Raw genomic sequence first — 27,432 nt, forward strand, 5'->3', positions numbered from 1 at the left:
CTCCTGTGGATTTTTACAGTGTGATATTCAGCAGCATCTTCCTTGGCTAGACACCAGAAACTGAGAAAAAGAGTACAGAGAGAGGAGAGAGAGAGAATTAGTTAGTTTGAATTGCTCTGACTCAGGCTGAGCCAAGCAGTAGAAAAAGAGCCTAGGCCTGAGCCTAATGGAGAGCGAGTCAGTCTTTATCACTCACCACAAGATTGTCTCCAAGCTGGGTTCTTCCACTCTGAACTGAAATTACTCTCCAAATTGAATTCAGTTGCAAACTGAAGTCAAATTTTTTCATGTCTTCTTACCCCTTCCTTTTAAAGAAATTTTCTCTTTTATGTCACCTCCCCTAAAAATTCACATCTACCAATTACAGTAGACGCTTTTCCCCAGGACTGCCCATTCTTAGTTTTCACCAACTTTGGTTTTCACCTCCTCTGGTTAGACTAAATCTTCTGAGTACTTCACACCTCTTTGTTACACTTGCCTTTTGTAAGTTGCTTGACCTTTTAGGTACTAATTTAACCTTTACAAGTACTTAACACTGTTTTGTATTAGATCTAAAATAGACCTAGCTTAATGTTCTAGCTTTACTATAAGGTATGAGTTGGGGACTTTTATTGTTCAATCAGGAGTTTACAACTTTATCTTCCCCTCAGGGAAGTCTGTCTTCCCTGTCTGAGTAGGGTGGAATAATTTTAAAAGTTCCCAATACATTCCTGATCAAGGATCTCCATTGTTATAATAGGGGAATAGCTTAACCAAATCTTCTAAAGTAGAGTCTGAGTAAATTTAAGATTCCTAAGATATTTGTAGAAACCTGGCCCAAGGAAGTCCAGTGTCTGAATTTGCCATACAGCTGCTTCCTCAATCCCCAAAACAAGTCCTCTGTCTTGTCCTAGATCCTTATCAATCCCACAGGGATTGTTGGTCTCCTTGACTTGTGCTTCTTTGCACTGTACAGTAGCTCCTTAGTAATCCCTTCTTCTGGAATCAGATACAAATATTAATTAAAGTCACATAATACTTCACACTCAATGGCAGGTTTTCATAGTCTAAATCTTTTGGGTATACATTAGTATCAGGGCTAATAGGTATTGCAAACATCTTTCAAAATCAAAAACATTAATACTGATTCCATATACTCAAGTAAAAAAAAATAAGAAAAAATCAAATTTCCCTTTGGAAATCTAGAGAAAAGTAAATAAAAAAACAACCAGAAACTCGTCTTGCACATGCCATGTGACAATGGGTTAGCCAAACAGAGGCATAATACAAGAATTTCTCCCTCAAAAGTGAGCTCAATTTCTTCTCTAACTTGGCCATGATCCACAGTGTGTGTACATACTTTTTTCACAAGGTAATACTTGTGATAAACAGTAGTAAAACAGCTAATACAAATTCTAAAAAGTACCGCAATTCCCAAAATTATGAGTCCATTTGATTATAGTAGCAAATAAACCAGTATCCTGCAGCCATGAGACTCTACAGCAGCTTGTGCGACATTTAAAATCCTTTCAAGCTCATGGATGTTTGTCAAAATTTCTCCAGATCTGTTTACATAAGAATAACAAAATTGATTAATAAAGGCACATGTACCTCCTGATGCAATTGTAACCATGTCAAGGGCCAGCTGATGTTGTAGAACTGTGTTTGCTAAGGAGTCAGTCTCTTCTTGTAGGAAAGAGATGGCCTCCACTGTTTGAGAGAAGGCTTGAGCTGTGTCTTGAGCCAATCTTTCAACCTCAGCTGAGATGTTTCTAACAGAGTCTATTACTGCCATCATTCCAAAGATTGGCAGGAGTGGGCAGAAAAACCTCTGTACTGTTGATGAGGATGCTGCTGAATTTGACCTTGGCCTCTTGGGTCTAGAATGCCAGCAAGACCCCAGATTTCTGGCCATGGACTTGTCTACCTGACCATTATAGTGATTGTGCACTGATACAGGTGGAATAACATAAGCCCAACCACAGGTACCCTACCACCCCGGGGGAAGAGTAGAATAAGCTGAAGAATTAGAAACCTAAAACTGTCCGGGGCTCGCCAAACCCCATGGAAATCCTCCACTGGGATGAGACCATAACAGTCATAAAAGACATGTATTTATGTGTCCCGTCCATCGCATTTCTAAGCTTTGCTCTAGCACACATGAATGTGGAGGTAGGAATGGAATGGTGAGGTTGCACTTCACTTTGTCACCCATATACTTACTGGTATGTAACGGGCCCATGTCTCTTGTCACACACTAGTCAAAGGTAGGGAAATGATCAGTCAGAGGTAATGGTGGTTCTAGATATCTAAAAAAACACTTCTGAAGACCAATTTAAATCAACTGTTATTTTCAGGTCCTTAAATTCATCAAAGGTTACTGATACAGGTTGTAACCTTTTTGATGGAGTCCATCCATCATCATCTATGTAACAGTTAACAAAGCAAAAAGGAGCAAAAGGCTGTTTTAGTAATATGTGACCTTCCTATGGTGCAGGCTGTGGTCACGTCTGGTTCCTATGGACTGGAATTGTTTCCCATGACCAAACAGAGTTCTGATGGATCCAGTGGCAGACCCAGCATCCATCGGATCCAATGGCTTTGCCATGGAAAAGAGTTTGTCCAACTTGTCTATGGACTTTTATAATGGCATTGACCCTAGTCTAGTCATAGGAAGAAGATACATATAAGGACAATGTAACAACACATAGCTATTAATCAAAACATATTAACTGAAAGTAACATTAGATTAATATGTAAACTTAAGAGCAAAATTAAAGCTAAAGAAAAAGCAGCAAATGCACTATACGTGATAGGGTGTCACTCAGTGTCATGTTAGTTTTAAAATGGTTGAAAACCTTAAACTGTAACAGTTAAAAGAGTGATGATGTAAACTGTAGTGAGTTAAAATGGTGGAACATATAAATTGTGATAGATATAAGAGAGGGTGAGTAAATTTGACTGCAGAAAAATATGTTTCACTACAGTGTCTTGGTTTTTAAATCAAATAGAAGGTGGTCGCCAGGGAAATATTCCCAATTATTCAAATACCCAAGTCAACTGGGTTTTTATAGAGATTTTAATTAATTCAAATGTGGAATTAAAGGAAAGAGAAAAAGAGAGAAAAAGGAAATAAGTATGAAGGGCCTTAAGCCAACATGGCCTAGACCTGAGTCTTAAGAGAGAGAGAGAGATCAGTCAGTCAGTCTTTTAACACTCACCACAAGGTCTGTCTAATTTACAGTCTGTCTGATTTACAGTCAGTAGAGAGTACCCATTGTACATGCAAGGAATGTATCCAAGAGACCTTTTCTCTGATTTAGGTAGCTGTTGCAGTGGTTAACAGTACTTTATTTACACCTTGTCTTCTGGTTGTAGAGCTGTATTTAAGATTGCATTACAGATTTCTTCACTGTGGAGAGGAGAACAGTGAGATCTGAACAGGTTTCAAATTCACCTCCAGACTCCTTGAGGTCCCTTCCCCTCCTGAGTATCATCATACATCTTGGTTCCTTTGGCCATACCTCTCGCTATCACTTTAGTCATTCTGACCATTTCTCTGTGGTGCTCCACAATAATTACAGATTCCTTGAGAAGTATTATGAACTGAGTTATAATTTATGCATTATAATCACTGAACCTATTGGAGGATCTATTATTATTATTATTGTTATTATTATTATTTCTCCACCTTCTGTTTCTCATTCTACAACTCATAGCTACATGACCTTGTTTCCCACAAAAAGAACATGGCATTGGTTGCTTCATGGATTCTTTTATGACCTCTGTTTGTCTTTCAGCTCTTTCTTTTATTTGTTTTTATAATTCATATTTTTTCTTCTTTAATTTCACCTCTTATTCAGTTTTTTCCTTTCAAAATCTCTCCAGTTCCTCTTTTTCAGCTTTCTCTCTATTTCATCTTTCACAGCCCTCAAAGACATATGCTGCTGTCGTCTTTAGTTTTTCTATGTCCATGATGGGCCAGTCTGGGCAATTGTTCTTAAAATAGTCCTTAATCTCTCAGGAATGATTCTTTACAAAATGAATCCTTATGAGTCTGGCATCTATCCCTCTGGAGACATCCATGCCATGATACCTAAAACCTAGTTCAACTGTCATAGAACTGAGATGGTCTCTTATTCTCTCCCTGTCTGAGGTCATCGAATTTAGTCCAATCACTTGGCCTGTCAGAGCAAGCTTTTATTCCCTTTAATAATGCATTTCTATTCTCACATAGATGGATGTAATCTTTGGTTGAATTTAAAATTCCATTTCAGGTTTTCTAGGGGCCAACATACTGCATCACCATTTTGAGACTTATTTACAGTGGAAAGGATCATGTTCCTTTCGTCATCCGTTAACAGAGTATGAAGTAATTCTATAACATCTGATTCCTCCATGTTTGCCATAAATGTAATAATTAAAATTAGGAGACTAGCCATAAATTAATATTTTTATAAATCAAAGCTAGTAGGGGGAAAAGAAAGATGGAAAAATAAGAGTGAGAAATATGAAGGTACTTTCTTTATTGCTTCACTTAGGTGGCTATTCTATGGTCTCCTAGAGGGCCCCTAGCCACCCTCACAGGCAGGTCTGGTTAGTGACAAACATGGAAGAGAAAAGGCCAAAATTCACTCATACCTCACTTTATCAAATTTATTCTCCTATTTATTCTTCACTAACTCTCACACATGACATCTCTAGAGCCAGCCATGCTTTCTAATTTGATCTTGGCTCCCAGTGGTGCTGTACAGGGGAAGATTGCCCATCCCCCTTCTCTCTTGATATTCTTGAGTCCATTGCTGGCTTTTTCTAGCTGCCATTCTATCCTCATCACCTAATCTACCCCATGATTTCCCTCACATAGTCCTTGCTTCCAGGTCCCATGCGAGGTACATGTAGTGGAAAAGGGGAAGGGCATATTTCCTTTTCACAATCTCCCCTTTGATGCTTGGGAGACCAGCATGCTAAATCTCCTCACTTGCGTGTTCTAGGAGATTTAACATGACACATCTCCCCCAATGAATCGTTCTACATATGGAGCCTGTATATTTAAAGATTCTCTTACTAGAGGTAGCTCCAGGAATGCAGGGTCTTGGGCAGGACCCTAGGAGAGAGCTTTAATGATCTTCACACACCTAAATGTTCAACCTTCCCAGAAGTTTGGAAAGAATTTGATGTGCAGTTGAGTAACAGAAAGGACATGGTGCCCATAGTCAGAAGCAGTCAGGGATTAATCTAATCACTGCATGAACCCCAAAAGCATTATATCCTCCCACCATAATGCTTAGAATCACTGCAGAAAGAAATTTATTAAAGTTAAAATAAGCACATGCTTATCCCAGAGGAAAAATAGCTTCCTAACAAAACTGGCCAACTCTTTATTGTTTGAGGTGCCATTCACACATTTTGAACTCAGATCTCTTGGGTCACAGTGGGAACCTCCAAGGGACCAATAATGCAGAAGAGTGGGAATGTTTAGGCAATGGGGTTGAGTGACTTGCCCAGGGCTGACACAGCTAGGAAGTGTTTAGAGGCCAGATTTGAACTCAGGATTTCCCATCTCTAGACCTGGCTCTTTATCCACTGAACTACTCAGATGCCCCCTAATGTCTTTCTTTTTTTTAAAATGGTGTTTATTATAAGGAATCTATTTTTATTTTAGTGATCAGTGGCATTTAAGGATAAATTATTTAAAAAGAAATAAGTAATGACTATTCCAAAAAAGTAAATTCCTTATGGCTCAGTTCAATAGAAAAAACTAGTGTTGGCATTCATCCTGTGATCTCAGTTACTGTAACAGAAAAGATGAGATTGAACATGATCCCTTAGAAAATTACATTATGGGGGGACAGCTGGGTAGCTCAGTGGATTGAGAGCCAGTTCTAGAGGCAGGCAGTCCTAGGTTTGAATCTGGCCTCAGACACTTCCTAGCTGTGTGGCCCTGGGCAAGTCACTTGACCCCCATTGTCTAGCCTTTACTGCTCTCTTCTGCCTTGGAACCAATACACAGTATTGATTACCAGATGGAAGGTAGGTGTTTAAAGGGAAAAAAAGAAGAGAGGAAACAGAAAATGATATTATGCTTCCAGATGATACATCATGAAATAATATAAATCTTCTGTATATATGCACCAAGTAGTATTAGATCTATGAATAGAGGACTGAGAGTACAGACAATCAAAGTGAAAAGGAAAGGCTGAATGTAGAGACAACGTTACGGAGTTTAATTCTAGTCTCAGCTTTTAGGATTTTGTTCAAGTCACTCAAACACTCTGAGCTCATGGCCTGAGCTGTGAATGCAATGAGAATGCTTCCCCTGCCTGTGCTCCTACTTGTGAGGATCTAATATGAATATGAGTAAAAGTCTTCATCAGTGAAGTCATCCTTTAGTTGTGAGCTAATGGCATGTTGGAATGATTGATTCTGCCCATTTATGTTTGTAGACTTTTCTCTTTGCCTGGGGAAATAGAATGAAAATCAATTTATGTTCTGCCAGTGGAGGAAAAGGGATGTATATGTGTTGAGGTAATTATGCGTGTATGTTGTTTGTTTCTTTCAGAAGGAAAGATCAGACTTGAAATGAAAGAGATGACTGCAGAGCTAAGCCTGTCTGGGGACGAAACTCAGAGGCAAAGATGCATCGGTGATGGTGCCTGTGATTCCACTTGGAGAGAAAACTTGGATGTACATCAGAAATTCCACACTGAATGGAAAGCTTACGGATGTAATCAGTGTGGTAAAACATTCACACAGAGGTCCAGTCTCATTGTACATCAGAGAATCCACACTGGAGAGAAACCTTTTGAATGTAATCAGTGTGGAAAGGCTTTTACACAGAAGGCTCATTTTACTGCACATCAGAGAATCCACACTGGAGAGAAACCTTTTGAATGTAATCAGTGTGGAAAGGCTTTCAGAGGTAGGTACGGTCTCATACTACATCAGAGAATCCACACTGGAGAGAAACCTTTTGAATGTAGTCAGTGTGGAAAAGCTTTTACAGACAGGTCCTCTTTTAGTGTACATCAGAGAAACCACACTGGAGAGAAACCTTTTCAATGTAATCAATGTGGTAAAACATTTGCAAAGAGAGCTGCTCTTCCTGTACATGAGAGAATCCACACTGGAGAGAAACCTTTTAAATGTAATCAGTGTGGAAAGGCTTATACCCAGAAGGCTGGTCTTATCATACATGAGAGAGTCCACACTGGAGAGAAACCTTATGAATGTAATCAATGCGGTAAAACATTTGCAAAGAGAGCTTATCTTACTCTACATCAGAGAATCCACACTGGAGAGAAACCTTTTGAATGTAATCAATGTGGAAAGACTTTTACACACAAGTCTGGTCTTACTTTACATCAGAGCGTCCACACTGGAGAGAAACCTTTTGAATGTAATCAGTGTGGAAAGGCTTTCAGACTCAAGTACAGTTTTAATCTACATCAAAGAATCCACAATGGAGAGGCTCCTTTTGAATGTCATCAATGTGGAAAGGCTTTTACACAGAAGGCTCATTTTACTGCACATCAGAGAATCCACACTGGAGAGAAACCTTTTGAATGTAATCAGTGTGGAAAAGCTTTTAAACAAATTTCCAGGCTTACTGTACATCAGAGAATCCACACTGGAGAGAAACCTTTTGAATGTAATCTCTGTGGAAAGGCTTTTACACACAAATCTGGTCTTACTGTACATCAGAGAATCCACACTGGAGAGAAATCTTATGACTGTTACCGGCTTAGTAAAATCCTCAGTCAAAAGTCAACACTTATTTCCCCTCAGGCACTGCCAAGACAGTAAACAACAGTCCTTGGCGGCAGCTGTGTGCACCCCAGCCATACCTTTGGGAACTTTTGCTCTACTGATGACCCTGGGGTCGCCTGCTAACTAAAGGAAGATTGCAGGACCCTCCACTGGCCCTGGACGTGGGGCCTCAGCACATTGATCAGACATGGTCCCAGGCTGTGCCTAATGATGGAGGAGCGCACAAGTAAGAGCAATGGTTTTGTCTCACTTGGAAGTAATCCAAGGCTAAGGTTCACATAATCAAGCTGAATCCCTTTCCTTTTCCCGATGGAATCATGAGTATGATTAGTACTTCAATTTAGGAAGATGAGAAATAGAGACTGCTTGGTGTCTCATGGCAGGAGACTTCAGGGGCCTAGAAAGGAGCCTCCATGATCTTCAGTGTAAGGTCTAGTCATTTAAATCAAGAAAAAGAGAGTCACATACTGAAGCCAGAGCGTGCATTGACTACTAGGAAAGACATCAGAATGCAGAATAGAGATTGAGATTGAGGCCTAGTATCAGCCCTGGCCTAGTCTATTAGTCAGTAAACATTAATGAAGCACCTACTATGTTCTAGCCTCTGAGGACACAAAGGGAAACAAAACACAGTCCCTGTTGTCAGAGCTCCGAATCTAGTATACAAACATAGTGATAGTCAAGAAGCAGTAAAAGATCATAAACCTGACTGTTAAATGATCCAGGGAAAAGAGGGTGTTTTATGAATGGAAATTCATTTAATTAAACAGGGAAATAAGTGAATAGAAGTATGAGAACAATTCAGTTTAAGAAGGGCAGAATTGGGGAACAAAGAGTAAAAATCAAAATCATAAGGAAAAAAAGTAATATCTAGCAGTTAAATAGCACCTACTGTATGCAGTGCATTTTATCAATATTACCTCATTTGGTTCTCATAAGAATCATAAGGGTTAAAATTCTTATTACTTTATCCATTGTGCCACTTAGCTACTTAATTGGAATTGGTTGATGAGAGCAGTTTGTTTCAGTACCATGAATGTAGCTGAAGCAAACACTATGGAAGCATTTAGAGTTTGATCAGACATCAACGACTCCAAGATAATTCACCGTATCTGGGGGCATTGCAAGTAATCTTGTCTTTTGCAATATGAGCAATATGGAAATCAGTTTTATATGACTGCACATGTATAATCTATATCAGATTGCTTGCCATCTCAAGGAGCAGGATATGAAAGTAGGGAGGGAGAGAATTTGAAACTCAAAATTAAAAAAAAAATGCTGGGTCACCAGAGCCAAGATAGCAGACAGAAATCAGGGATTTACCTAAGGTTTCCCAAATTCTCCTCGATATGATTAAATGTCTCAAAACATTCTGGAACAGAAGAATTCCAAAAAGGATGAGGTTCAAGAATTTTTTTGCCTAGAGACTTTAGAAGGCCAGCAAGAAAGATCAATCCCACCATGGTTAAAGTGGAGCAAAGTCTAGCGCAGGCTATACCTTAACAGAATAATAGCAAAGCCATGCCTTACTCTGTCAGCAGCAAAGCCATGTGCCCTGACCCATCAGCAGCAGGCCCTTAAGGGAACTGAACTGGCAGAAACAACTTCTGGAGCTCTTAGTCCACAGACAGTAAGGGCAGGGGGTGGTCAGACAATTTAACAGGAGATCAGAGGTCCTTTTTCTAGCATTGTGTGCAGGAGTCTGTTTCATAGCTCATATGTGGGTTCTAGTTCCAGGCCTGGTGGCAGTCCCAATGTAAGAACTACCAGTGCGACAAGCACTAGAAGTAATAGAATTTGCACCCATGAGGGATTTGGGATGTTGATCACAGTTCCAAAATGTGAAATAAAAGGGTGGTTATTCACAGTCCAGAGTATAGGTCAAGAGAGTAGTGAACATACCTCTTTGTATATCACATCACCTTGGAAGAAGTGAAAATGTATAGAACCACTCAACCCCGTTCCAACACCACCTCTTAAAGCACTTATATTAAAAAAAAAATACCAAGCTTCTAACAATGCCTCCTCTACCCAGGAGCAGACTTAAAATTTAGCATAAAAGTCAAGAAATAGGCTAAGGAAATGAACAAACAACTTTGAAAAAGCACTTCACCATAAAAAGTTACTGTGGTGACAAAAAGATCAAAACAAACTGAAAATGACAAAGTCTCAATGAAAAATGTGAATTGATTTCGGGAACAAAAAATCCTAGAAGAGCTGAAAAAAAAGATTTTAAAACTCAAATAAGAGAAATAGAGGGAAATTGAGAAAATAATTGAGTGATAAATAAAATAAAATTTTTTAAATGGTCTGTAGTTTGGCAAAGGAGGCACTAAAATACTGAATAAAAAGATATTAAAAAACAATAAACGAAGCGTTGAAAAGGGTACCAAAATCCATTGAAAAAAGGAACTTCTTTAAAATCAAAATTGGCCAAATGATATAAGAGATACAAATATATATTGAAGAGAACTTCTTAAAAAGTAGAACTAGCCAAATGGAAGAGACTCTAAATGAACACCGTAATGAGAATATCAACAACATAGAAATGAGTTCGAAGCAAGGACACATGTGATACCCAGTGGAATCGTTCGTTGGCTAAGGGAGGAGTGGGAAGAGGGGGGGGGGGTGGAAAAGAAAATGATCTTTGTTTCCAAGGAATAATGTTTGAAAATGAACAAATAAAATAAAAAAAATAGAGCTAGTCAAATGGAAAGTAGAGCTACAAAAGTTAAATGAAGAAAATAATTCCTTAGAAATTAGAATTGGGCAAGTGGAAACTAATGCCTCCATGAGATGTTAAGAAATATTTTAAATCAAAAGAATAAATAAATAGAAAAAAAGTGAAATATCTCATTGGAAAAATATCTGACCTGGAATCAATGCAGGAGAGAAAATTGAATGACTGTACAAGCTAAAAGCTAGGATTAAAAAAAAAAAAAGCTAAATTCCAGGACTCCCAGATTAAGCAGGAAATATAGCAAACAATCCCCTGAATTGAAACAAAATTCAAATATTGTGTAGTCATTATACCACAAGATTTAGCAGCTTTGATATTAAATGATTGGTGAATTTGGAATATGATATTCCAGAGTGTAAAAGAACTAGGATTACAACCAAGCATCATCCACCCAGTAAAACTGAGTACAAATATTCATGAGGAAAAAAATGAATGTTCAGTGAAATAGAGGTCTCCTCAAGCACTCTTTGTCAAAGGGACAGAGCTGAAAAGAAAATCTGATTTTCAAATATAAATCTCAAGAGATGCATAAAGGAAAAGAAATCCTAGATCAGTCAGTAAATTTAAGCTGCTTATGTTCCTACATGAAAAGATGATATTTATAATTCCTAGGAACCTTATCGTTAGATGGGCATGGGTATGAGTTTATAATGAGATGAATGCATAAAAAAATTAAGGGGTGAGAAGGATGCATTTTAAGGAGGAAGGGAGAAGTAGAATGGGGTACTTTATCTCACAAAAAAAGTCAAAGAGCTTTTGAAGTGGAGGGTTAGATGGAGTTGGGGAGAAGCACTTAAATTTAATTGAAATTGGCTCAAAGGGCAAACAGCATACACACAACTGAGTATAGAAATACACTTTGCCTTCTAAGAGAATAGGGAAGGGATAAGAAAAGAGAATTGGTTAATTGGAAGAGGCAATAGTCATAAGCAAAACACTTGCGAATGAAAGGAGAAAAGCAAGTAAGATAAACGGGAAAATAGGATGGAGGAAAATACCCAGTTAATCCTAATGTAAAAAAAATTACAGCAAGTTTCTCTAAATATGAAGAATATATATGTATATTTAGGGAAATAAAAGTTAAAATACCTCAGATACTTAACGTTACACCTATGTGATAGGCTAATAGAAAAAAGAAAAATGACAAATGGGGGAAATGTGGGAAAATTGAGATGCTTATGTATTGTTGGTGAAACTATGAACTGATTCAAACATTCATGAGAACAATTTAGAAGCTTGCTCAAAAGGTTCTAGAACTGCAATATCATGACCAGGTCTGTATCCCAAAGATATCTTTTTTGGGGAAAAGTCACAAACTTTTTGTGGCATAGAAAATGCCACAAACCCAAAAATCAAAAGCAAAGAAATAATAAAAATTATCATTTTTGTTATTTTAGCATGGATTTTAACCATAACCTATGGCATGAAAAACCATTGTTGTATTTCAATTACAAAAATTAATGACTAACCTACGAAAAACTCACCCCTTAATAAAAATTATTAACCACTCATTCATTGACCTACCAGCACCATCCAATATTTCAGCTTGATGAAACTTTGGTTCACTTTTTTCACGATTCTTCACATTTCACTTTATTTTACCCTTTTTTATCCTTGTACTAGTTATCGTACATCTTCTATTTCTACATGAGACAGGATCAAATAACCCAACAGGAATTAATCCTAGTTCAGACAAAATCCAATTTCATCCTTATTATGCTATCAAGGATGCCTTAGGCTTAATCCTCATACTCCTTATTTTAATATCATTAGCAATATTCTCGCCAGATATATTAGGTGATCCAGACAACTTTACACCAGCTAATCCATTAAATGCTCCTCCACGCATTAAACCAGAATGATATTTTCTATTTGCCTACGCAATCTTATGCTCAATTCCAAACAAACTAGGAAGAGTACTAGCTCTCCTAGCATATATCCTAATTCTACTAATTATCCCACTACTCCATACATCAAAACAATGAAGCCTAGTATTCCGACCAATTTCCCAAATCCTGTTCTGATTACTAACAGCCAACCTTTTAACCCTAACATGGATTGGAGGACAGCCAGTAGAACAACCTTTCATCATCATTGGTCAATTAGCTTCAATCCTATATTTTTCACTTATTATTTTTATGCCATTAGCAGGGATATTTGAAGATTATATGCTTGAGCCAAAATTTCCATAGAACACGTCCAAGTAATTTAATAAAAATACTTGTCTTGTAAGCCAACAATGAAGGAAAACACCTTCCTTAGACATCTTCAAGAAGGACTAAAACCCTACCATCAGCACCCAAAGCTGATAGTCTGTTTAAACTACTTCCTGAAAAAAAAAAAACGCAATTTGTATACTATGTTGGTATTGAATTTTTTAATATTTAAAGATTTTTTTGTCCTATGTACATGGATTTATTTACCCCTAGCATATATCTCTGTACAACCTATTACTATATTACTAAATACATAAAATTATTAATAGTACTATAATTTTTACAGTATATGGATATCCTTAACCTAATATATATCATAATTTTACATAAGACATATTATGTAGATGGACATATACATTGTATGCATGGTTACACGGATCGACTGACCTACTCTTTCTAGCATATCATCACCAATGGGAATACCTCAATCCTCCCCTCACGAGAAACCACCATCCCGCCATCTAAAGGCAAGACATCCTTCAGAGGAGATCCATATATTGTGACGTACCTAAGTTCCTTTATACGGGCCACTGGTTGTTATCTCAGGGTCATGAAGTTGTTCATTGCATTCAAACTGCCATTCAAAAGGCATTGCTGATGTTTCGATTACCAATCACCTCATACCGCGGCATAACTGATTCTAACAGGCATGGGGGGAAGCCGTTTCCAACGGGTAGGAGCCTCGGACACCGATAAAATCTAGGACCTAGCATTTAATGCTGTTCTTAAAGCTCATGCGATTAAATGAGTAAAATATATGAATGATCTAATGACATTATTATATTATTAAAGTTACGCACATACGTGTAATACGCAGTATTAAGGATATATATGTTATCAATTTCAAATGGCATATAAATCAGTGATCTGAAGACATGCTTATATTATTTCCTTTCTACTAAGATAGATTATTAAAATAACTTTAATAAAGCTGATACACAAAACCTAAGGCACAAACTGGGATTAGATACCCCACTATGCTTAGTCATAAATTAAAATAGTTGAATAACAAAACTACTTGCCAGAGAACTACTAGCTACTGCTTAAAACTCAAAGGACTTGGCGGTGCTCTAAACCCACCTAGAGGAGCCTGTTCTATAATCGATAAACCCCGATACACCCAACCCTATCTTGCCAATACAGCCTATATACCGCCATCGTCAGCCCACCTTAAAAAAGATATAAAGTAAGCAAAATTATACTTCATAAAAACGTTAGGTCAAGGTGTAGCATATGATAGGGAAAGAAATGGGCTACATTATCTAATTTAGATAAAAAACGAATCACACTATGAAATTGAATGTGCCTGAAGGAGGATTTAGTAGTAAATTAAGAATAGAGTGCTTAATTGAATTAGGCAATAGGGTGCGCACACACCGCCCATCACCCTCCTCAACTCAATCTACAAAAATACCTAATAATTTACTTAAGTAAAGAGGAGAAAAGTCGTAACACGGTAAGTGTACTGGAAAGTGCACTTGGAATATCAAAATGTAGCTTAATTTATTAAAGCATTTAGCTTACACCTAAAAGATTTCAGTTAATTCTGACCATTTTGAGCTAGCAAATCTCAAATAAATTATTTACATGTTTACATTTAAAACATTTTAATTCTCTTAGTATAGGAGATAGAACAGAAATTATAGACGCAATAACAACAGTACAGCAAGGGAAAAATGAAAGATTAATTATTAGCATAAAAAAGCAAAGATTAAACCTTGTACCTTTTGCATAATGATTTAGCTAGTCAACATGGACAAAACAAAACAAAAACATGGACAAAAAATTTAAGCCTAATATCCCGAAATTAAGTGAGCTACTATAAAACAGTTAATTATGAACTAACTCCTCTATGTAGCAAAATAGTGAGAAGATTTGATAGTAGAAGTGAAAAACCTATCGAACTTAATGATAGCTGGTTATCCAAAATACGAATTTTAGTTCAACCTTAAGTTTAACACAAAGCATAAGTACCTAAAGCATATCTTAGACTTAATAGTTAATCAAATGAGGGACAACTCATTTGATATAGTAGACAAACTTCATTAGAGGATAATGAATTATTTTAAACCCATTGTAGGCCTAAAAGCAGCCACCAATTAAGAAAGCGTTAAAGCTCAAACATAAAATTTTATTTAATACCATAAAACTATCAAAACCCCTATAATAATATTGGACGATTCTATTTAATTACAGAAGACATAATGCTAAAATCAGTAATAAGAACTTATTCTCCTTGCATAGGCCTAAGTTAGCCAACGGATGACTCACTAACATTTAACAAATATAGCATTTTTAAACAACAACCAGTGAATTACCTCAATAATTGTTAATCCAACCCAGGCATGCACTATTAAAAGGACAGATTAAAAAGAATAAAAGGAACTCGGCAAACCAAAACCCCGCCTGTTTACCAAAAACATCACCTCTAGCATTTTAGGTATTAGAGGCACTGCCTGCCCAGTGAGTTAACTTCAAGGGCCGAGGTATCCTGACCGTGCAAAGGTAGCATAATCACTTGTCTCCTAAATAGAGACTTGTATGAATGGCAAAACGAGGGTTTGACTGTCTCTTTTTCTCAATGAAATTGACCTACCCGTGCAGAGGCGGGTATAACTATATACGACGAGAAGACCCCGTGGAGCTTAAAATGACAACTTAAACTAAACTATCTTACAACCCGAAGGGATTAATCTTACAAAAATCTTTAAGCTGAATTTTTGGTTGGGGTGACCTCGGAGCACAAAAAACCCTCCCAATGATATAACTAAGACCAACACATCTAAGTGCTATTAAGCCAGTAATTGACCCAAATTTTGATCCACGGAACAAGTTACCCCAGGGATAAGAGCCCAAAGCGACAATTAGGGTTTAGAACCTCGATGTTGGATCAGGACACCCAAATGGTGCAGCCGCTATTAAAGGTTCGTTTGTTCAACGATTAAAGTCCTACGTGATCTGAGTTCAGACCGGAGAAACCCAGGTCGGTTTCTATCTATATAATTACTTCTCCCAGTACGAAAGGACAAGAGAATTAAGGCCAACATTATAAACAAGCCTTACAACTAACTAATGAACCTATCTTAATTAGTGCAAGTTTTTATTACTCTAGAAAAGAGTTATTAAGGTGGCAGAGCAGGTAATTGCATAAAACTTAAGCCTTTATTATCAGAGGTTCAACCCCTCTCCTTAATACATGTTCCTAGTCAACCTACTAATTTATATTATTCCCATTCTACTAGCAGTAGCTTTTTTTAACATTAATTGAACGAAAAGTTCTAGGTTACATACAACTCCGAAAAGGCCCTAACGTCATCGGACCATACGGTATTCTACAACCATTTGCAGACGCGGTTAAACTATTTACAAAAGAACCACTCCGACCTCTAACATCATCAGTTTCAATATTTATTATTGCACCTATTCTAGCTTTAACCTTAGCCCTAACAATCTGAACCCCCTTACCTATACCCCACACCCTAATTGACTTAAACCTAGGACTTTTATTTATCCTAGCCCTATCAGGATTGTCTGTTTACTCAATCCTATGGTCAGGATGAGCATCAAATTCTAAATATGCACTCATTGGAGCCTTACGAGCTGTAGCCCAAACAATTTCATATGAAGTCACATTAGCAATTATCTTACTTTCAATTATACTAATCAATGGCTCCTTTACCTTAAAAAAATTTAATAATTACCCAAGAAAATTTATGGTTAATTATAACCGCATGGCCCCTAACTATAATATGATATATCTCCACATCAGCCGAAACAAACCGAGCTCCTTTTGACCTAACAGAAGGAGAATCAGAATTAGTATCAGGCTTTAATGTTGAATATGCCGCAGGACCATTTGCTATATTTTTCCTAGCAGAATATGCAAATATCATAGCAATAAATGCCATAACAACAATTCTTTTTCTTGGTCCCTCACTAAACCACAATTATCCACATATTAGTACTACTAATTTTATATTTAAAACAATATTATTAACATCAGCCTTTTTATGAGTAGGAGTATCATACCCTCGCTTTCGATATGATCAATTAATGTACTTACTATGAAAAAGCTTCCTACCAAGCACCCTAGCACTATGTTTAATGTTTATTTCTATTCCAATCGCACTATCAAGCATCCCACCACAAATATAAGAAATATGTCTGACAAAAGAATTATCTTGATAGGATAAATTATAGGGGTTTAAACTCCCTTATTTCCAGAACAATAGGAATCGAACCTACATTCAAGAACTCAAAATTCTACATTCTAGTAAGGTCAGCTAAATAAGCTATCGGGCCCATACCCCGAAAATGTTGGTTTATACCCTTCCCATACTAATGTCCCCCTATGTATTAACCATTGTTTCGCTCAGCTTATTAACAGGAACTTCAGTAACTCTAATTAGCAATCACTGGTTAACTGCCTGAATAGGCCTAGAAATTAATACACTAGCTATTATTCCATTAATAACTTACCCCCACCACACATGAAATACAGAATCAGCTATTAAATATTTCATAACCCAAGCTACAGCTTCAATAATCCTAATATTTTCTATTATTTATAATGCATCCTTTACTAACCAATGAACCATTAGTCATATACCCAATCAATGAGCTTCACTACTAATAACCCTAGCCCTAGCAATAAAACTAGGGTTAGCTCCATTTCACTTTTGAGTGCCAGAAGTTACACAAGGAATTCCACTCCTATCTGGCATAATACTCCTAACATGACAAAAAATTGCTCCTATCTCAATTATATATCAGATTTCACCCTCACTAAATATATATGTATTAATAATTTTAAGCATCCTATCAACACTCCTAGGAGGCTGAGGGGGATTGAATCAGACACACCTACGAAAAATATTAGCATACTCATCAATTGCTCACATAGGATGAATAACCATTATTATCATAATTTACCCCACACTAACTATATTAAACTTATTAATTTATTTTACTACAACTATTACTATGTTCCTTATACTTAACCATTCATCAATAACTAAAATTAATTCACTGTCAACCCTATGGAACAAATCCACCCCTATAATTATTATTATCATACTAACTCTTCTATCCTTAGGAGGACTACCCCCATTAACAGGTTTTATACCTAAACTTTCTAGCAGTTTATTTTGTGATGACAAAGAACTGGAAATTGAGGGGATGCCCATCAATTGAGTAATAAATGAAGTTTTGGTATAATGATTATGACTATACTGTTGTGCTATAAGAAACGATGAGGATACAAAAACTTTTTAATTTGAGGTATTTATTTTGCATTTTGTAACTCTTTCTAAGTATTGCTTGGTTTTGAAGTCTTTCCCTTCCCAAAGGTTTGACATGTATGCTATTCTGTGTTCGCCTAATTTTCTTATAGTTTCCTTCTTTATGTTTATCTTCTGCTTGTGGATAGTGTTTTTTAGATCCCTACAGATTGTTCAGGGACATTACACCGCCACTAATGGAGAAGTCCATTACGTTCGATTATACTACAGTGTGTTTGTCTCTGTGTACAATGTTCTCCTGGTTCTGCTCCTCTCGCTCTGCATCACTTCCTGGAGGTTGTTCCAGTCCCCATGGAATTCCTCCACTTTATTATTCCTTTTTGCACAATAATATTCCATCACCAACATAGACCACAATTTGCTCTGCCATTCCCCAATTGATGGGCATCCCCTCGTTTTCCAATTTTTGGCCACCACAAAGAGCGCAACTATGAATATTTTTGTACAAGTCTTTTTGTCCATTATCTCTTTGGGGTATAGACCCAGCAGTGCTATGGCTGGATCAAAGGGTAGACATTCTTTTATGGCCCTTTGTGCATAGTTCCAAATTGCCCTCCAGAATGGTTGGATCAATTCACAACTCCACCAGCAATGAATTAATGTCCCTACTTTGCCACATCCCCTCCAGCATTCATTACTTTCCTTTGCTATCATGTTAACCAATCTGCTACATCCAAGACAATTCTGAAGGACCCTGGATAAAAAATGCTACTTCCAAAGAAAACTGATGGAGTCTGAATGCAGATCAAAGTCTTCCTTGATTAGATTTGCTTTTGTCGGGTCTTGGAATGCAGGAGGGAAAAGAATGCCTCAAATTCTCTTGAACTGGAGACTCAAATCATGTTACTTCAAGAAGCATTTCTGAATCAGTTCTCATTTATAAAGCACCTACTAAGGGCCAGGCAGTAGACTAAGTGCTAAGGATTAAAAAAAAAAGAATGAAATGATTATTCCCTGGAGGAGCTTGCATTCTAATGGTTTAAGTCAATAAGCATTTATTAAGCATCTGAGACCCCAAGAAATAGTAGTTGCTGGAGATATCAGGCATTGATTGAAAACAAAAACCGGAAACAACTTGCAAATACTAAATTTCCTCAAATCCCAGCATGCCCACATCTGCATTTCCATTTCTACTATTAAGGTCTTAGGTCTCAGAATGGCTTATTAAGTCCTGCAGGAGAAGTGAGAGCAAAAATAGGGGGCCTGTCGAGGAGCCTCTAGAAGTTTTATTTCTAAAATTTGAAATATAGGAATGATGAAACAATGGCTGAGGCACTTCCCAGATACAGCTTATAGGCTGCTAAAAGGTCTAGCTCAGAAATTTCCTTATTTCAATTTGTGGAGCTCCTGAAAGGCTTCTGGGGTCAACATGAGTTGTAGGTGCTGATTAAGCAACAAATCTGGACCCAGAGCCATAAACAAGTCCAGTCTCGAAGCTACACAGGACAATGGAGAGTTTTCAACAAAGCAATCTGGTTTTCCCACAGGTTCTAGATATGCTTCAAGGAGAAGATGTCCACAAAGGCATGTGAAACCTCAACAGCATCATCGTAGAGTCAAGCTGGCTCCAGAGCTCCCTCCTGAATTTCACAGGTTGGGTTTTCCATATGATATCTCAGACATGAGGCAAGTCTAAGCAGGGGCTTTCTAAAGGTATCAGAAATAGATCCAAGCTTCAATCTTCCCACAGTGATAGTATTCACAAGGCTCTTCTCCAGCCAGAGTTGTTTTCTGGTAAAAAGCAAAGGGAATGTTGGCTCTACGGTTTCCCCATCAATTATTGGGAAGACTACTACAAATGATCTCATGTAACCTTGTGCTTTAGGCCTTTCCATCTCCTTTCCCTTTGAGATTTGATTGATTAATATTTTTTTCTTTATGCTGGAAAGGAGATAAACAACTTTCTCCTTCCAGACTGAATCCTTTTGGTGACAGACAAATAAGGAAACCAAATCAGAGACAGTGAATGCAATTTCATGGGCACATCTGTCAGTGAAGATAACCTACCCTGGGAGTCAAGTCTTCTGATCCTCTAGGGAAGAGGGAGGCCTGAGACAGCCACTGTTTGATAAAATTGCTCAGAGATCTACTTGTGTCAGTCTTCCTATTGACACTACTGGAATCACTGAGTATGAATAATATAAACTGTATGTGGTTCTACTGGCTCCATCGATTTCTTGCTAGATGGGTACAATGAGCAAAAATTGGACCTTCACCCTATTTGAATAGCCCTCTGCCCCTCCTTAATCAATGATTTTACCCCTAGACTAATTGCTCATCAGTATAATCCAGTTTAAAGCCATTCCATAAGGGGACTGATTATTTCTTGTGTATTAAAAGACATTATTGTACATTGAGTCAGTTAAGGATAATCAACTAATCCCAATATGTAACAGAGTTAAGAATAATTAGAGTAGGTTAAATAGGTCCCATCTTATAGTAGATTTTCAACTTGTCATTACCATGTACTTCACTGAGCACAAGAGTGTCCTAACTAGAGGACCTCCATCGATGTGGCCTGATGACTAAGTAGGCAAGGAAGACCCCCAGACCTCCAGCCTGGACGGTCTGAGTACTGTAGGATAGAAATGTTCTAATGGGTTGGAAGGTCCCTGCAAAATGTAAAATGTCCCCTTGTTAGGAGTCTGTTGGCCAACATTTAGGTGGGATTCTGTCTTCTCTGTACATACATTTGTAAGTCTATTACTCAACAATAGAGGTGGAGATCTACTAGACCTTTACTCTGTGAACCCCAAAGTGACTGTGGGACCCCCAAGGAGATTCTGTACTTTGTACTGTCCCATCTGAACTGTCTGGGATTTAAGGATTATAAAACATGACTCTGAACACGAAGTGGTCTCAGATAGTGGCCAGGTCCATTTAATAAATAGTAATTGACTCAGAGCTCTGCCTCAGTGACTTTATTTATAGGTTAGATCATTTCTGGAATTACATTATGGTTACCCCAGATAGGATGATGAGGTGTGAACCTTCCCTAGATGCTATACCCCATTCCTTAAGGTACTCCTCCCCCTTTAAAAAATAGGAAGCTAGTACCTGGATGAATTTTCACCATTGGCTCATCTGCCAACAAAGACTTGGGTTGGTGGGACCATCTATTGTTCCTACCCAAATTCTCCAAGCTTAAGATGTCTCCCCAAGGCTACGGATTGGTGAATTTACCTGAAATCACCCCCCCCACAACACCCCACAAATTTAAAAGGGTAAAAGGTCCCAATTGTATTAAAAGTGACTATTTGGGTGTATGACTAAATTATGTGAATTAACCAGCACTTATTTAAATTGCTAGAATTATTTGGCCATATTTTCTGCTTTTAAAGCCTAGGTTGATTTTTTCCTCCTTTTTTCTTATCAGAGCTAGGGAGGTATAACGGAATCACTGCTACTGCCACTTTTTCAGCCTCCAACCAGGAAAACCAACAAACCAAAAAATATTTTAAGTTTCAAACAGATTTTTTACTTTCTGGTGGTCAGGGATGGAAGTTATTTTTTTTTTAAGGATATATACATTTTATTGCTTATAATATTAATAAAGTCATTTTCAGTGATATTAGGGTTTCTGCTTCAGACACTGAAGATCTAAGTGGCTCATCTGAGGCCCCCAATGCCCCATTTCAGGAATTTGAAATTGGAGAACTTTCTAAAATAGTTCCCTGAATCCTAAGAGTATTAATTATAATCCAGGACCCCATAATGATGCACTCAGTACCTCCAGGATTAGTGCACCATCCTTCTAGTTAGAGAGAGGGAATAAGATAGGGGTACAATCTTCAGAAGAGGAACCTCTAAGACATTTAGTACTCAGAAGCATAGCCTTTGGGCATCCAGTTGTCTCAGAAAAAGTTCTGAAGTTGCCCTCTCCTGGATAGGGATGTCCACAGGATGGAGGGTGTTAGGATCGCATGTTAAAGGAATCAGAGAAATTCTTTTGGCTACAATTTGAACTTTGTTACTATTCTACCCTTGGAAAATGATTAGCTTTTATTGGCTTCCAACCTTCTTGCCCTGTTATCCCCAGGCCTGCCAGATGAGCAAGGCAAAAGAATGAGAACAGTCTAGAGCTCCCTAAAACACCTGCATAAGTAAAATTTGGCCTTACCTGAGCTGTTCTATTCTTTGGGTTAATCCAAGTTAGCAGGTGCTTCCAAGCATTTGTTTTCAATCTGTGCTTTTTCACTTTGGTCTGATCACCTGGAGAGAAATGATTAAATAAAGCAAACCTTTTTTAAAAAACATTTTTATGAGGGCAGCTGGGTGGCTCAGTGGATTGAGAGCCAGGCCTAGAGATGGGAGGTCCTAGGTTCAAATCTTGCCTCAGACACTTCCCAGCTGTGTGACCCTGGGCAAGTCACTTGACCCCCATTGCCTAGCCCTTACAACTCTTCTGCCTTGGAGCCAATACACAGTATTGACTCCAAGATGGAAGGTAAGGGTTAAAAAATTTTTTTTTATTTGGTCAATTTCAAACATTATTCATTGAATACAAAAATCGTTTTCTTTTCCTCACTCCCTTCCCACCACCCCTCCTATAGCCAACGGGCGATTCAACTGGATATCACATGTGTCCTTGCTCTGAACCCATTTCCATGTTGTTGGTATTTGCACTAGAATGTTCATTTAGAGTCTACATCCCCAATCATATCCCCTCAGTCCCTGGAGTCAGGCAGTTGCCTTTCCTCAGTGTTTTTACTCCCACAGTTTGTCCTCTCCTTGTGGATTGTTTTTTTTTTTTCCTAATGGATCCCTGCAGATTGTTCAAGGAAATTGCATTGACACTAATGGAGAAATCCATTACATTCAATTGTACCACAGTGTATCAGTCTCTGTGTACAATGTTCTCCTGCTTCTGCTCCTCTCACTCTGCATCACTTCCTGGAGTGTTCCAGTCCCCATGGAATTCCTCCACTTTATTATTCCTTTGAGCACAATAGGATTCCATCACCAACATATACCACAATTTGTTCAGCCATTCTGTGACCACAAAAATATGGTTTCAAGACTGTGAATTGCCAAAACTTTAAAGATAATTTTTAGTGTCTTGATTTTATATTAAAAATAAGTGGTCGCCATGGGAAACATTCCCAAATATGAAATACCCAAGTCAGCTGGGTTTTATGGAGATTTTAATTAATACGAATGAAGGAATTAAGGGAAGGGAAAGAGACAGAGTAAGAGAAAATAGTAGGAAAAGGCTAGGGCCTAGGCCTTTCTTTTTAAGAGATAAACTAAGTCAGTCTTTAATCACTCACCACAAGATTTTTTCCCAAGCAAAACTCCAATTCTTCACTGAAATCCTCAACTCCTGAACTGAGTTCAGAGACCCAGCTCTGACTCCTGACCTCCAATTCAGCTTTCAAAGCTGAACTTACCTTCAGAGTCCTCAAGCTCCTTCCTTTTAAAGAAAATTTTCTCTTATGTTACCTCCCCTAAATTTTCACGTCTACCAATCACAGTAGAAACTTTTCCTAGGACTGCCCATTCTTAGTTTTCACCACTCTTTAGTTCTCTCCTTCTCTGGGTAGATTATATCTTCTGAGTACTTCACACCGCTTTGCTAAGCTTGCCCCTTGTAAGTTGCTTGACCTTTTAGTGATTAATTTGACTTTCATAGGTACTTAGCACCCTTTTTGTATTAGATCTAAAAATAGACCTAGCATACGGTTCTGGCTTCACTATAAGTATGAGTTAAATACTTTTTCATTGTTTAGTAAAGAGTTTTACAATGTTATCTTCCCCTAAAATATGCCTAAGAATGGGTGGAGCAATGTAAAATTCCCAATACATTCCTGATCAAGTACCTCCAGAGTCTGAGAAATTTTAAGATTCACAATTCCCCAATTGAAGAACATCCCCTGATTTTCCAGTTTTTTTTTTTTTAAACCCTTACCTTCCGTCTTGGAGTCAATACTGTGTATTGGCTCCAAGGCAGAAGAGTGGTAAGGGCTAGGCAATGGGGGTCAAGTGACTTGCCCAGGGTCACACAGCTAGGAAGTGGCTGAGGCCGGATTTGAACCTAGGACCTCCCATCTCTAGGCCTGGTTCTCAATCCACTGAGCTACCCAGCTGCCCCCGATTTTCCAGTTTTTTGCCACCACAAAGAGCACAGCTATGAATATTCTTGTACATGTCTTTTTTTTCTTATTATCTCTTTAGGGTACAAACCCAGCAATGCTATGACTGGATCAAAGGGCAAACAGTCTTTTATTGCCCTTTGAGCATATTTCCAAATTGCCTTCCAGAATGGTTGGATCCATTCACAACTCCGCCAGCAGTGCATTAATGTCCCCTCCAGCATTCATTACTTTCCTTTGCTGTCATGTTATCCAACCTGCTAGTTGTGAGGTGATACCTCAGAGTTGTTTTGATTTGTATCTTTCTGATTATCAGAGATTTGGAACACTTTTTCATGTACTTATTAATGGTTTGATTTCTTTCACTGAAAATTGCCTGTTCATGTCCCTTGCCCATTTATCAATTGGAGAATGGTTTGATTTCTTTGTACAATTGATTTAGTTCTTTGTAAATTTGGGTAATTAAACCTTTGTCAGAGGTTGTTTTGTTTTGTTTTGTTTTGTTTTGTTTTTTTAAACATTATTTTATTTGGTCATTTCCAACCATTATTCATTGGATACAAAAATCATTTTCTTTTCCACCCCCCACCCCCGCCCCACCTCTTGCATAGCCGGCACATGATTCCACTGGGTATCACATGTGTTCTTGACTCGAACCCATTTCTGTGTTGGTATTTGCTCTAGAGTGTTCATTTAGAGTCTCTCCTCAGTCATATCCCCTCCACCCCTGTAGTCAAGCAGTTGCTTTTCATCAGTGTTTTTACTCCCACAGTTTATCCTCTGCTTGTGGGTAGTATTTTTTTTTAGATCCCTGCGGATTGTTCAGGGAAATTGCATTGATACTAATGGAGAAGTCCATCACCTTCGATTGTACCACAATGTATCAGTCTCTGTGTATAATGATTTCCTGTTTCTGCTCCTTTCGCTCTGCATCATTTCCTGGAGTTTGTTCCAGACTCCATGGAATTCCTCCACTTTATTATTCCTTTTTGCACAATAGTATTCCATCACCAACATATACCACAATTTGTTCAGCCATTCCCCAATTGAAGGGAATCCCCTTGTTTTCCAATTTTTGGCCACCACAAAGAGGGCAGCTATGAATATTTTTGTACAAATCTTTTTGTCCATTATCTCTTTGGGGTACAAACCCAGCAGTCTATGGCTAGATCAAAGGGCAGACAGTCTTTTGTTGCCCTTTGGGTATAGTTCCCAATTGCCCTCCAGAATGGTTGGATTAATTCACAACTCCACCAGCAATGAATTAGTGTCCCTACTTTGCCGTATCCCCTCAAGCATTCATTACTTTCCATAGCTGTCATGTTAGCCAAACTGCTAGGTGTGAGGTGATACCTCAGAGTTGCTTTGATTTGCATCTCTCTGATTATAAGAGATGTAGGGCACTTTTTCATGTGCTTAAAAATAGTTTTGATTTCTTTAGCTGCGAACTACCTGTTCATGTCCCTTGCCCATTTATCAATTGGAGAATAGCTTGATTTTTTTTGTATAATTGATTTAGCTCTTTGTAAATTTGAGTAATTAAACCTTTGTCAGAAGTTTTTATGAAGATTGCTTCCCAATTTGTTGTTTTCCTTCTGATTTTAGTTACATTGGTTTTGTTTGTACAAAAACTTTTTAATTTGATGTATTCCAAATTATTTATTTTGCATTTTGTGACACTTTCTAAGTTCTTCTTGGTTTAAAGTCTTTCCCGTCCCAAAGGTCTGATATGTATACTATTCTGTGTTCACCTAATTTACTTCTGGTTTCCTTCTTTATGTTCAAGTCATTCACGCATTCTGAATTTATCTTCTTGTAGTGTGTGAGGTGTTGACCCAAACCTCATCTCTCCCACACTGTCTTCCAATTTTCCCAGCAGTTTTTATCAAATAATGGATTTTTGTCCCAAAAGCTGGGGTCTTTGGTTTTGTCATAAACTGTCTTGCTGAGATCATTTACGCCAAGTCTATTCCAGTGATCCTCCTTTCTGTCTCTTAGCCAGTACCAAATTGCTTTGATAACCACTGCTTTATAGTATAGTTTGAGATCTGGGACTGCAAGTCCTCCTTCCTTTGAATTTTTTTTTCATGATTTCCCTGGATATCCTTGATCTTTTGTTCTTCCAAATGAACTTAGTTATGGTTTTTTCTAATTTAGTAAAGAAGTTTTTTGATAATTCAATGGGTATAGCACTAAATAAGTAAATTAATTTGGGCAGGATTATAATTTTTATTATGTTAGCTCATCCTACCCATGAGCAATCAGTGTTTTTCCAATTGTTTAGATCTAGTTTTAGCTGTGTGGAAAGTGTTTTGTAATTTTGTTCACATAGTTCCTGTGTTTGTCTCGGCAGATAGATTCCCAAGTATTTTACTTTGTCTAAGGTGATTTTGAATGGGATTTCTCTTTCCAGTTCTTGCTGCTGAGATGTCAGAGGTTTTTGTAATGAAGATTGTTTCCCAATTTGTTGCTTCCCTTCTGATTCTAGTTACATTGGTTTTGTTTGTACAAAAACTTTTTAATTTGGTGTAGTCACAATTATTTATGTTACATTTTGTGACTCTTTGTAAGTCTTGCTTGGTTTTAAAATCTTTCCCATCCCAAAGGTCTGACATGTATAGTGTTCTGTGTTCACCTAATTTACTTATAGTTTCCTTCTTCAAGAGAAACAGGAAAAGGTAAATATGAAAGAGAGGGAAAAGGAGAAAATGGTTTTTTTATTCAAAATCTCTTCTTGAAGGGCTACAATTAGATTAAATTATATATTAATATATAGGGGAAATGATATTTGTAACTCTCAATATTGTTTTCATTATTATAATAAATAAAAGAATCATTCATAAGAAAACATTCGGGAATTAAATGCTATAACATGATATGCAAAAAGAAGGGGGAAGGGGAATCAACTGCTCCTTTCATGAAGTATTTTTGATGAGTGTCGACAGAACCCTGTAATCTTTGGGAGGTTCCAACCAAATCTGATACCTTGAGATTGCTTTTGACTGTGCAAGTTGAATTTTTAAATCTGATTTAATGTAGGTTTCACAGAAATGTTAAAATGAAGATCTTGGGGAGATAGGACAATAAAAATTTGAGGAAATATTATGTGAGCCTGAAAAATTCCACCATTTGAGACTGTTTGATATTTGGCATTGAGGGAGTAGTTCAGGGAGTCAGAGGTCTAATAATGTGTTACTGTTGAAGTGCTTGATTATTGATTCCAAAGATGAAATCAGACCAACCATGTAACACACAGAAGGGAGGTTTATTAACTAAACTGCACTGTGGGGCCCAGCACTAAAAATGGCTGGCCTCCAGTCTGGGGCTAACAGGCT

At 37.6% G+C, this 27,432-nt stretch overlaps 1 protein-coding gene across 7 annotated transcripts in view; it reads left to right on the top strand.

Annotated features, from left to right (window-relative positions):
* Nucleotides 1–27,432, top strand: part of LOC103093465 (zinc finger protein OZF-like) — a 59,359-nt gene that overhangs the window by 16,915 nt on the left and 15,012 nt on the right. For 5 of the 7 annotated variants that reach the window (XR_008915905.1, XR_008915907.1, XR_008915908.1 and 2 more), the window contains 2 exons: nucleotides 6,542–7,975; nucleotides 19,493–19,598. Coding sequence is in view for 1 of the 7 variants with exons in the window: in XM_016427044.2 (XP_016282530.2) it covers nucleotides 6,542–7,785 (1,244 nt within the window). In the remaining 6 variants the exon portion in view is untranslated. Of the gene's footprint in view, nucleotides 1–6,541; nucleotides 15,710–19,492; nucleotides 20,910–27,432 lie in introns of those variants that run through there. The other 2 variants (XR_008915906.1, XM_016427044.2) reach the window with 2 other exon arrangements.

The sequence above is a fragment of the Monodelphis domestica genome, chromosome 2 (genome assembly GCF_027887165.1).
Source record: "Monodelphis domestica isolate mMonDom1 chromosome 2, mMonDom1.pri, whole genome shotgun sequence".
In the NCBI taxonomy this organism is placed as follows: domain Eukaryota; kingdom Metazoa; phylum Chordata; class Mammalia; order Didelphimorphia; family Didelphidae; genus Monodelphis; species Monodelphis domestica.